General features: G+C 40.7%; 1 protein-coding gene across 1 annotated transcript; it reads right to left on the bottom strand.

The window, feature by feature from the left end:
- Positions 1-1,214: 1,214 nt before the first annotated feature.
- On the bottom strand, positions 1,215-12,336 carry TMEM41B (transmembrane protein 41B). The gene is made up of 7 exons (XM_042038488.1): positions 12,071-12,336; positions 10,198-10,315; positions 9,072-9,200; positions 7,342-7,435; positions 6,400-6,504; positions 4,453-4,591; positions 1,215-4,029 (listed from the first exon to the last, which is right to left on the bottom strand). The coding sequence occupies exons 1-7, from the start codon at positions 12,153-12,155 to the stop codon at positions 3,860-3,862; spliced, it is 840 nt and encodes a 279-aa protein (XP_041894422.1). The 5' UTR covers positions 12,156-12,336; the 3' UTR covers positions 1,215-3,859.
- Positions 12,337-12,676: the final 340 nt, after the last annotated feature.

The raw sequence follows: 12,676 nt of genomic DNA, 5'->3' as shown, positions 1-12,676 counted from the left end.
TCCCAGTTCTGAGGCAGAATTTTAAAAGCTGTTTCCCACTGCAGCATTCCCAGCCCTCTTGAGGGCCTAGCAGGGCCTACTAACCTTTTACAACTATGAGGAGACTTTTGAAGCCCCACAGCTGCACAGGAGCAGAATTCTCTTGTGTTTGGAAGACTATCTGCAGAAAGGAGCTTTTATGAGGCTTCTCACATATACACCAGTCACTGACTTGAGCTCTCATAATCCAGACCCAGATTCTTCTTGTGTACTATAAAACAAGGAAATGGGAATTATCACACTAGGTGGAGCATTTTTAAGAACTGGCAGGGGAGTTATGGTATGTTAGTAAATATATTATGCCATTATTTATATTAATTGCCAGTACTAAAAGGCTGTAACTTCTTTCAGTTTGGGTGACCTGGAGCTATAAAGCCACCAGCTGAGAGTTATAAATGTCTGTCATTGCAAGACATCAATTGGTCATAAAAATAGTTGGAGTATTCACTTCTCTTTGATGGAAATTTGAAAAACATGCTCTGGATCCCACTTTCCCATCAAAACCCTTTTTTATTTCCCTCTTAGTACTGCCATACTAAACTATAGGGTTCCCAAACCCCGCACTATCACAGAAGGAAACTACGCATGATGAAAATTCTCAGGAACACACAAAAATCTTCAGCTGCCTAAAAAACCCCATGTTTTGACTTTGCATAACAGCACTGTGCACGAACAAAAGCTTCTCATTTTTAACTTTTACTTCTTCTGTCTCACCCTTTCAGCAAGTTTTCTATACAAGGCAAAAAAAACATTTCATAAACTGGCCTTGACAGAATATTAAGGGAAGGTAAATGAAGCTGAAATAACTTTGGCACAGGGGCCTTCCATAAGAGATTAATGGGGGAAAAAAAGGTACTTTATGCAAATAGTTGTATTTGAAGAGACAGAAGTTAGACCCAGTTGCCTTCCACTGCAAACCAGAAAAATTTTCAAAATTACTGCTGTATGCAAGAAATTAATTTCAGAGAGAAAAGGAAGTCAAGTTTACCTACTTATTTTGAAATAAAGGTAGAAACAGAATTAATCTCATCTACAGATGTAATCAGCTCAGTTTAATTTTTAATCAATGACTAAAAATACCGTTGAGGAAGGACTCACCCCTTTTAAACAGGTTAATAAAAAATTAGGCTTAGTGGGAAACTCAGCATGCTTCATTATACTCAAAAAGTGCAGTGTTTCATATTTTATATAACAGCTTTATTATCAAATGGCAAGAGACACTTAGTAATGATGTCATGCAGGTATCACCAAAAAAATTCCAAAAGATAAACAGGTCGCCTAACAGCTCAAAATCCCTTGCAATTAAAAACAAAGCTACATCTTTCTGATGTCCTGGTTTGTTCCATGGTAGCCACTATTTTTCTGTTGAAATGTTATGGCTCTCTCTTGGATCACTTTCTGGATTTCCTAAAGGAAACAGTAGGCTAGTACAGTACTCCACAACACAGTGCTTTTTTTGCTTTCCACAACGCCTGCCTTACTCTTCACAACCCTCACAAGTCCTCATGGGATAGGAAAGCACCTCAGGCTGCTGGCAGCTGAAGATAAACACAGAAGAGATGGGTTTAAAAAAAACGCTAAGGTTTTGAAAAAGTAAAGAACCCTATTTTGAACCTTTTTAAGGTCTTAAGGCTTTTAGTTATTATGATGGGAAGCCAGTCTTGTGGCTGAAACACAACAGGTTTTCAGTAACAAAGCCTGATCCCCATCTCCATAGTGAAACAGAACTCAGTGAAAATGTCAAGTGATAGCACAAGTCACATTAGATTGAAGGAGATTTCAGTTCCTTCTTTAGTGAGAAGGTTCCACCAAAACATTGGCTTTACACAGCATGGGAGGGATTTTAAAACAGCTTCTGTTACTGACCAAGAATTGAGACAAATTTTGAGAAAAGCCACTGGAAAATAAGTAGTAGGTAATTTATTCTGAGAGTTCATCTGCATGAAAAGTTAACTCTGCAGAAAAGTAGGCTGTAAATCTACAGCAGCTTCACTCTCAGTAGTCCGTGGGACCCTTGCTCACATGGCTCAATTCACATCCAGGTTTACTATGGAATAAATCCCCTGGGTAGAGGAGCGCTGGAGATTAGAATGGCAGCAATAAAAGGAATCACTGTTCAGTGTTAAATGCCAAAGTATACTTTTAGAGTAAATTCTAAATAACAAAAGAATTGCTGAAGCTGAATGATCTTACAATAAACTTGCAAACAGAACTGATATAAATTCCTTTATATACTTATGTAAAAAATATCATTTACTGTGCAGCCTGGATTTAAATAAAAGACAAATGGTCTATCAATATTACTATATATTTACAAGTAATACTGTGATGAAACGAAGCAGTCAATTAACATTATGTTACAAGAATGAATAAACCCTTTAAAGGTACCAGTACCTTTTACATTATCACATTCATGAACATCTCAAAGATCTATGATATGATCATGAGTTAACACGAGGACACGGACAAATAAACCCTGGAACTGGAGCACATGCTGCTGTGTCAACTCCCTTTTCAGGGAGATACTGCAGGGGCATCAGCTTAAACCGCATGAGCAGCACTGGTTTCAGTAGGATAAAACGCGAGTGTGCTCCCCAGCTCCTGACCACGGCCTTGGTTTATGGGGTTCCACTGACAAGACAACAAACTACCACAGCTGGAAGCACAAGGGGAGGTATCTTGTACCTTACTGAGAGAACACACAGAGTTCTGCTGAAGGCGAGTCATGGCTGGTTGCCCATTGCCAGTCACTGACCTGGCAGACAATGGAACCCCCCATTTTTATATACACCGACACAAGAGCCTGCTGTTCCATGGTGCTCTGAACATTATTTGGGATCAGCTGTTTGATAGGAACTGCACCAGTTTGTGTACCTGACATTTCTTTTAGCTAATCAAGCTGCAATGAGAAATTTTATACTCTTTACATATTGCTTGAGAAATGGTAATATTACACTGCTTAAGCATTTTTAAATCACTTGAGAACTGCAAGTTTTACATAACCATATGATCACTTTCTTAAGTTGGCAGGATAAATCTATGCAAGTGAAATAATGGCAAAATAATCAACACTAAAAAAATGAAAATTAGAACTTAAAAATCATCAGCTAGCCAAGATAAGAATTCTAAGCTGCTCCCTCCCTTCCTGTATCTGCTCCCAGAATAAAATTTTACAGGGGCCAAGAGGGAATGATGTGACACTTTGCCTTTGTTAACCCAGTAAGTAAAGCAGATGTAGGTTCAAGTATTTAATTCCACTAATAAATAGAAGTAAACAACCAGGATGAGAATAATATTGTAGTTAAAGTACTGCAAAGAACCTTTGTTTCTGAGTGAGCACCATTATATTATTTTGAAACTCCCCAAGGCAAAAAAGAAGGAAAATATTGTTAGTGAGAAATGCACTCAGACCAGATCACATGCAAGCCTACAGACAATGTTATAAAGTTGGACTGAATAATTCAGGGCTTTTTCCTGCAAGTGTTAGAAAGCATCACCTGTAGTTTATGTCTACATTACAATTTTTGCTCTGCACATAACTAGAGCAAAATGTTACATCTATATTCTCACTTCCCTCATCCTGAGGGCCACATACACACCCTCCCAAAATAAAACACTGGTGGTTTGGTTACAAAACTATATGCAGTACATTTCTGAACACACTTCCTTCCATTTAAGGACATGTGCTCATTAAAAGACATTCTTATCAATTACAAGCCTCCCCTTTAATTGCTTAAGATCCAATAGAAAAGCAAATATACAAATATCAGAAGTGCTGATCCTGAGATGAAATATGGGAAATTCTGGTCCAGTTTGATCCTTATTCAAACTTCTGTTTCAGTTTCTTCTGGAAGAGAGCTGGTAGGATGGAGAGGATGGCTAGAATCATGAGAACAAAAACAGAGTTCCAGGAAACAGCTTCCCCTGCTGTTGTAAGCTGGTACAGCGTTGTTCCTGCCTTAATGGCTACAAAAGACGGTGGTGCTACACCTGGAGCAAGGAAAGGATGAAAAAACAGCTTGTTAGGGTGAAAAAAGCCATAATTAGTCATCCAAATTTTAACACCAAAATCTTGAGATTTTGTTGTCTTGTACTTTTTTTTTTTTTAAGAGGGCTGTAAATACAGAATTCAAAGACAAAAACCCCTTATCAAAAGAACTAGTTTTATGCCATTCTTAATATTTTTAATGCAAACTCAAATACAGGAGAACAGGCAAATAATCTCTGCTCTTTAGGCTCTGCAGATTTCAAGTTCTCCTTTCAAACTGATTTTAAGTTCATAAAGGAAAAATACTGGATTGTTTCCCAACCAGATTAAAAAGTATGTGCAAAAATATGCCAATTAAAAAATCTATAGTGTATACCCCTTCTTCTGGCCACCCCAAACTGTGGCTCACGAGCCACAACTCTTACCTAGGAAAGTGCCAATGAAAAACACTTTCAATGGCACATTGATTACAGGAGATGTGATATTGATAAACCAGTTGGGAAGGAAAGGTGTTATTCTCAAAAATATTATGTAGTTAATGAGATGTTCTCTATGTCGTTCAACCTGCCAAAAAAGAAAAACCAAACATTTGGTTAAAAAATCCCTGCCTTGAAAATACACAAGTTTAAAGGGGTTTTTTATCCCTGTCTTTTGTAGACATTTACATGTTGTAAACATAAAAATCAGTTAAAAATGCATGATGTGGGGAAGTGAATCACCTGTTAGATAGTACTGAGATCACCCTGGAAATAGCTGTGTGTGACAGAGCACAGTGGTGATGTGTCTGACTGACTCAGCTAACTCAAGCAGCAAGTAAGTCATAGGCAGAGCCACAGGCCTTACTCTAACTTCAGCACATCACCTCTGTCTAATTCTGGTCCAGTCAACACAGTCAGTCTCTAATCTCATTCCTAAAGCTTTTGCAGCAACTAGCAAGGAAGTTTGTTCCTCAATCCATTCTGTCCTAACCTGTGATCAAGCTTCAAACACAGCTATATTCCTCACTTGGAAACTCAGCCAGGTCCCAGCTCTGAACTTCATGAGGTGGCTGCTCCCAGCACAGTTCCAAAGCCAGTCTCCCCATAGGCTATAGTGCCCAGCATTAACATTTACCCAGCAGCAACAACAGCTCCAACTTCATTTACAGTATTAATTATGTTTTTAGGTCTAGCCTAGCTCCTTACACCAATGCTACAACAAAGCCTCTTCTCCTTCCAGCCTGTCTCTAGCACATCAGTCTTTCCAGACAAGTGTGACCTCAAGCCAAGCTGCAAGGATAGCCAAGCATCCACAGTTCTGGCCCATCCTAGCAGACCTGCACTAAGATTAAGCCTCAAACAGTTGAAAACAAATCTGGTCTGATTGCAATTCCACCTGAAATCTCACATGGCAGCTCACCCCAGTCACAACCCTGTTTTGCAGCTTTAGCCAAATTTAAATTTAACTGTAACACCAAAATCAGGAGCACTGTGGGTTTCTTAAATCTTAACGCAGGAGAAATATTTAAATATTGATTAATGCTGCATATAAAATGGCTTAACCTCAATACACAAGCATGATACAGTCCAATTAACCTGGACACAGTGAGATAAGAGCTGCACGTGCAATTTTAAATCACATGCTCAGTTCTACTAATGGCAATAGTAACCATTTGCTGCTCAGAATAGTCTCAAGATTATACTGCAATATGAAGATTTACTTGGGTCAAGAGTCAAAATAATAGTATATAACCTAACAAGATCAGTTGTGCCAGACAGCTCCAGATCTTATCTAATGAGGAACAAGTTTAAAGCATTTTTATGTAACTCAAAAAAATCTTGACCAGAGTACAGGTGCTTCATACTTGCCAAAAAAAAAAAAAATTGTTTGAATGTTTCAGAGTATCAAAGAAAGACACATAGGGTCAAGTACAAATCACACTGTATTTCTGTATTGCAAAACCTTTAGGTTCACCTCACAATCAAGACTTGCTGAAATTAATGTTACCAGATACTGTAAGAGAACGTTTCTAAATGCTCCAACTACAATAACATCTTCAAATTAATGTTTCTCAATCAGACATACAGCTACAGGTTCCTCCAACACAAAAACACAAACCCAGCTTTCATTAGTCCTGATACTTAGAGAGCAATTACTTGAAATTATCTATAACTGGAGAGGTTTCCTATTGACACTAAATAAAACAGGGGGGTGATCAGTTGCAAACACTTCCTAGGTAAGAACAAATTTCTCATGGGAAATACCGTAAAATCAGGAATACTTCCAGAATCCCTTCTGTGTAATGACATACATGAGCACAAGACCTCTTAGTTTTCCATGCTATTCCACGACACATTTTGTATCGTAAGTTCCAGCATCTCTAGAAACCGTACCTGTTCTGACCATTTTACTGCTTTTTCTGTTAAATATCTGTACACAACAGGACGTCCCACTAGGTATGAAAGCATATAGCAAAAGGAAGCTCCAAGTCCTGAGCACTGAAAAAAAATCAAAACAGACAATAAATGAGCAGAAACTCTAATTAATGTCAGCCTTGTTTCCCTATAAACTACACTGCCTGGCTAGAGCAGGTTTCTATGCAGCCCTCCATCAGGGCTCTCCTCCAGCAGTATGTACACACTCCCCAAGTACGCTGTTGACCCAAGACAGTTTATTTCCAAGGCATTTGAATCAATCTTAGCACTCAAAGTAGACAACATTGATTACTTATCAGTTAATATCAAGTGCTTCTGCAGTTTTAAGACTTTGAACAGTGAAAGCTTTGCAAATAAGAGGCACAATGCCATTAAAGAAATTCAAACGTGAAAACTGAACAACAGGGTCCTCCCTACCTTTTCAATACTAAGGCTCATTATGATTGCATCTTTGGCCCATAACTTATTAAAGCTTGTTGAAAAAATACATTTCAAATCTTAAACTAAGCTTCTTGCATATTTAAGCCAGTTATAAACCAGATGTATTTTGTAGTGTGATAATAAAACAACAGTAACTGTGTTGTGAAATTACGACTGGGTTCTGGCAGATGCTAAACAAATTTAGAGTAAAGGAAACTCTGGCTGATTCACACTCAAATGTCTTCATTATTAAGAAAACCTGGAGAAACAGCTCAGTGTTTTGGATCATCACCCAATGCTACAGTGAATTTTTGTGGGTAATTCTTGCAGCAGAGATGAGTAAGAACTCAGTAGTTCATCAGAAACTGAAGTGTATGCCAGTTTCAGACTGATCATTTCCAATAGGAAGCTGCTCAGATGCTTGGTTGTACTCCAAATCGATAAAAATATATGCCCTCACAAACTACTTTCCATACTTACCAAACAAACAAGAAATAAGGCCAGTGGAAAGGGATAAAGAAACCCTGACAGGATACTGAGAAATATAGACCCAGGAATAGCAAATGTTTGCAAGCTGGATGCATCTTAGTTAAGGGAAAACACATTCCTAGAAAGCTACACACCTCCTAACTTTAAAAGCAGTCAGGATACATATTACAACTTGAAAAACTATAAATAGGCAGGGCCCCTCAAGATCCTTACTTCAAAATGCCTTTTGTGGAATAGCACGAGAAGTGCAAGCACAGAGCAACAAGATGTAGATTTGTCACTACACATACAAAAAAATAAGTCAGTAAGTAATAAAAGCTGACTGCATTTTTCTCTTTATCTGCGCTACAACTGCCACAGAGGATTTATTGTGACTTCCAGGAAACACAGACTTCTGATTTTACACTGTTGACTAGAGATGTGCAATTTCAGATATTCTCTCTGGAAAGTTCACAGGCCTGTCTGAGCCCATAAGCACAAGTTTCATGGAAGACTGAAATGTATGAAGGCAGCTACTACTTCCTTACAAATAGGCTTGGTGTAATCACTGACTACAATAGCTGACCACTACTTTCAGTCAGAAATTTAAAAACTTTTAAATTTAAATTTTTAATCAAAAATTAGGATTCTGCAGCGTAAGCAAGCAGGTTGCTGGATTTAAGGCTTGCTAGGCATACTTGAGACTATGATGCATTGCTCACTTTGGATACAAAAGATATAAAGCAAAAAAACCTGCACACTACTTTACCCAAGTTGAACTGACCAAAATATTAGGAAGTCCAATAATCTTCCTGAGTCCATTACAGTCAGTCCAGCTTTCACTAAGCAATGTCAAGGTTCAGAGGTAACTGTACCATGCCTAGAAACTGATCACAGTCTGCTGCTGAGACAGTGAAGGTCCTCACATCAGCTCCTAGAGCAGCTCAATAAAGAGCCAATTTATTCTCCTCCTTGTTAATATAGACACTAACATTTTCATTTTCTTCATAGATCTATAATTTGGAAAACATGAAACTTTTTGTGAAATACTTTAAAAGAATGAGCTGAAGGATAATTACTAGTGGCACGTTCAGTGCTGACTCTCCTGAGTTACGAAAGCCTGCTGCATTAAAACTGTGAAACAAACCTCTTCCACAGCTTTAAAATTATTAACCTTTAGTGAAGTGTTCCAGTTAAGAGTGTGTTTAATGATTAATTAATATATTCAGCACTCAGGAAAAAGAAGTCAACACAGAACACAGGTAGCCTTTGTATCTCCCTACACAGAAAGTACTTCAGAAATTCATCTCTCTAGAAGAAAACAGAGATTGGGTTTTCTGAATTTGGGCAGTGGAGAGATGAAAGATGGCTCAAAATACTTTCCTTCAGAAATACTGCTAAATATTCTACAAACTACCCTTATGTGGAACTTTGAATGTCTCAAAGAAGAGCAGTGCAACAGTCTCAATCTTCCTTTAGAACAAACAGTAATTTCTACCTCAAAATTCACTTTATTTTAAAAGTTATCATAACACTAAAGTGAGACCAAGCCTAATAGAGAGAAATGTTTCTAAATTTCCAAGATTTTAAAATATTTGTGTCTCTTTGTAGACACTCCTATATTAAACAAAGTATGTTAAACTTCACCCATGACCAGGAAGTTATCAATTTGTATTTTTCACTTATTTTTTCAGAGAAGCATGACTACATCAAAGCTGCCCTTTATACCAGAAAAAGGATACAAAACATATGTGGCAAAATAAGCCACTAACACTTGAACGTAAAATGTGTCCTTGTATTTGGACAAGACTTTTCCCAAGGCCTTTGCATCATCCATATCTCTAGGAACCTTTATACATTCTCTTTCTTCTCTGGAGAGGAAAAAAAAAAAAGCAGGAATGATGGAAATATAATCAAACAGTGTAGTACAATTACTTACTGAATACAGAGATAATTAGATACACTACATCACTAAATTACAGCTTCAGCAAACAAACCATGATTATTGTTGTAATAATGCTCTCAGGTGAATACCTAATATTTACAGTGTGGTTTATATTAGAAAATCCCCAATTTTAGGTATTTGCAACCTTTTTTTTTTTTATTCAGTACAATAATGTGCTTCTCTTCTAGGTTTTTTTTCTTACCAAGTACTGACCAAAAAGAAATAATTGAGCAAACTAAACCTCGGCAAGTGAAAGGAGCCAACGTTTCAGCCAAAACCAACTGCAGTTGCCTGAGTGCTGAGGTCATAACAGTTGAAGTGCAGCAGGAGTGGCAGAACTTCACCTCACAAACAAATAAAGCTCTAAGGGCAAAATCTCATGTCACACCTTAATCTGGTGCAACTCTGGGCAGCACAATTCAGTGTCTTCGCTTCCTCTGTATCAGACTTAGGGATCAGGCTGTTGCAAACTGACCTTGTTGAGCAAGTTAATCAGACAGAAAATTAACTACTAAAAGGGAAAACTGTTAGACAAGCAGGCTTTCACCTGTCAGCCTGCCTGCCTTCCCAACACAAGTCCTGGGTGCAACAAGAAGGTGAAAAAGAGAAGGCAAAGTTTAGCTAGGAAGGAAGAAGGATTTCCCCTTTGGTGACAGCCTCCAGTTTTACCAAGGCACAAGGAAGTTTAAAGTGAACCCAGACTGAACCAAGCACACTCTGACTCTCATCTGAAGAAGGTTAAGGACACACCGATAATGTGCTAGAGGGTAACACCTCAAAACATGGGATCTCCACTGTGCAACAGAAACCTTAGATCAAGACCAATTCTCTGATTTTGTGCCATATCCCCATGCAGGATCTGATACTGAAAAGCAAATTATTCGATAAATAATTGATAAATTAAACTTTCATAACATACTTACTCACTAAGTTGTGGGAAATTTTTATATACCAGGAACATAAGGAAAGCAGCTGATAAGAAGATGGACACTAAAATAAGAAGTGATGTCCGAGCTGATCCACCTTCTGCAAGAGCTTTCCCTGAAATTAAACATAAAACAAACTTAGAAAAAACCCCCGGCACTACCAAAACAAAACAACAAAAATCAATCCCTGACAACTTACAACAGATTCCAGACTTATCCTTCAAGAGAATATTAAAGCAAACCCTCTGTGGACATCATCTTCCTACCAACACTTTCAATAACACACATCAGTCACATTCCTGGAAAACTTTCAAACAACCTTGAAGTTTTTACACTGGCAAACATCCCACAGAAGTCAATCTCTATGATCCATAAGAATTCAGGCCTTAATTAATAAATACATTTGTAAAGAGAAAAATCAGAGCTAAACAACGTAAGCCATACATATGTTTTCCTTTTCGCCAGAAATTTTCTGCCAGTCTAGTTAATTAGAGATTTAACTTGGAAGTTAAATTTCCAGGACGTACAACATAACTCTGAAACCTGCTCATTAACAGATTTTTCCCTCTAATGAAAGACTACCAGATACAGCCAGTTAGGTGAGACACATTCATTAGGAGGAAACCTATATAAACACACACACACACCAGCCTGTGATATAAAGATCACAGTTCCTAGTCTTGGGAATTACACATATTTTACACTCATGTGGATATGGGTATATATAAGTGTGTATTAGCCCTTAAATTCCAGCATAGTGGAAGCAATGGGAGTGCAGTAAGTGACACAATGACATTTTAGGCCTCTTCTGCATCTTAGATTTTTATCAAAATGACCACATAAGTGCAATACTCTGATTAACACAAAGGCAACTACACACATCAAGAATTTAAAACTGAAATGAACACTGAGTACTCTCTGCATCCACACTGGGCATGTATTAAACCACTCTCTCCTCAGGCACTTTGAGGCTCACCCAGCTTCACACCCAGGGTCACCTGAAGAACACTCCAAGAGCCGAGGCTGTTTTCTCTCGCAGATGCTGCTGGCACAACTACAATGCCAACACACAACACTCAAGCGGGTCACGGTGACACCTCACTGTTGTGAAATGCAGCGACTGGATGACGAAACCCACGGAGCCGGCTGGGCAAGCTAGCAATTTTATGGGCTTTAAGGTTTTTTAGGTTTAAGGTCAGTGCGACCCCACAGGTGTGCGCTGGGTCAGCCGAGGCCAAAGGGAGCATCCACAAAGCAGGTACAACCACAGAATCGCAGAACCGTCAGGCTGGAAGGGACCACAGTGGTCATCTGGTCCAACCTCCTAGCTCAAGCGGGGTCATCCCAGAGCTCATGGAACAGGACTGCATCCACACGGATATTCTAGAATATCTCCAGTGAGGGAGACTCCACACCCTCTTTGGGCAATCTGTTCCAGTGCACTGTAACCGTGGTTATTCTGACAACTTCTCCAAGGAGCAAAATAAAGGATAAATAAATAAAAAAGCAACTTATAGGGCCAAAAAAGAAAAACACAGCCCACTGCGCTTTCTGGCACTTCTACTTTCTATACTTCAGCTGTGCCGGTAGCGGAATAACACAAACACACACGCACACACAGAGACATAAAACCACGCGTGTTCCCTCACGCAGGGCAGAAGGGAAAGGGTTCGGTGCCCCATTTCGGCTCCCGCAGGGCGGGAGCCGCCTCACCCCGCACGCACCGTGAGGGGCCCGGCCCGGCCGCCCCAGAGCCCGCGCGGAACGGGGCCGATGCCCGAGGCGCCGAGAGGCACCGACAGCCGCATCGGGCACCGTCCGATGCCAGGGCGAGGTCACCCCCGCTCCCGCCGCCCCGAGCCCCCGGCACCTTCCAGAAGCTGCCGCTGGTGCCTGGCGCTCTCCGCCGCCGCCGCTTGGCAAGGCCCGCGCTCCGCCGCCCTCCGCTGCGCCATGGCTCCGCGACGCCCCGGGGCCCGGCGAGTCAGGGCCGGGGCAGGCCTCGGCGGCACCAGGAGCCGCGGGGAGCAGGAGGCGGGACCGGCAGCACCGGGAGCCGCGGGCAGGACGAGGAGAAGGAGGCGGGACCGGCCGCTCCTCCTCTCCTCACCCCACCGGGTCGCGGCCGCGCTCCCGCCCCCGCCGTCTCACGGCGCATGCGCTTTTCTCGGGGCATTACGGCTCTGCCGTGGTATACAGGAGCACATGTTGGGCTCCACGTCCTTGAAATGTGGTGGCGGGTTAGTGGCAGTAAATACGGTAACGCCGCCTTTTGGGCGTACCCATGTGGGTATATACGGTAACGGGGATGCGCTCAGTAGTGGTAAATACGGTGCGGGGCGGCGGGGTAGCAGCCCGCTCCTCGGCCCGGCTGCGGAGAAGGCACACACATCACTGAATCCATTAGGTTGGGAAAGACCTCTGAGGTCATCGAGTCCAACCTATGACCGAACACCGCCGTGTCAACCAGACCATG

This window comes from Corvus kubaryi, unplaced genomic scaffold (genome assembly GCF_017639235.1).
Source record: "Corvus kubaryi isolate FWS band 111438036 unplaced genomic scaffold, C.kubaryi_AGA036_p1.0 37392, whole genome shotgun sequence".
Taxonomy (NCBI): Eukaryota; Metazoa; Chordata; class Aves; order Passeriformes; family Corvidae; genus Corvus; species Corvus kubaryi.
This window is presented reverse-complemented; position numbering and strand designations above follow the sequence as displayed.

Excerpts from the sequence above, each read along its gene's own strand:
- TMEM41B (XM_042038488.1), bottom strand. The coding sequence starts at position 12,155 with ATGGCGCAGCGGAGGGCGGCGGAGCGCGGGCCTTGCCAAGCGGCGGCG. Across the intron at positions 7,436-9,071 it reads TATTTTGCCACATATGTTTT|CTTGCAAACATTTGCTATTC; the intron begins GTATCCTTTTTC and ends AGATGCATCCAG. Across the intron at positions 6,505-7,341 it reads CCTTATTTCTTGTTTGTTTG|TGCTCAGGACTTGGAGCTTC; the intron begins GTAAGTATGGAA and ends ATTTTTTTTCAG.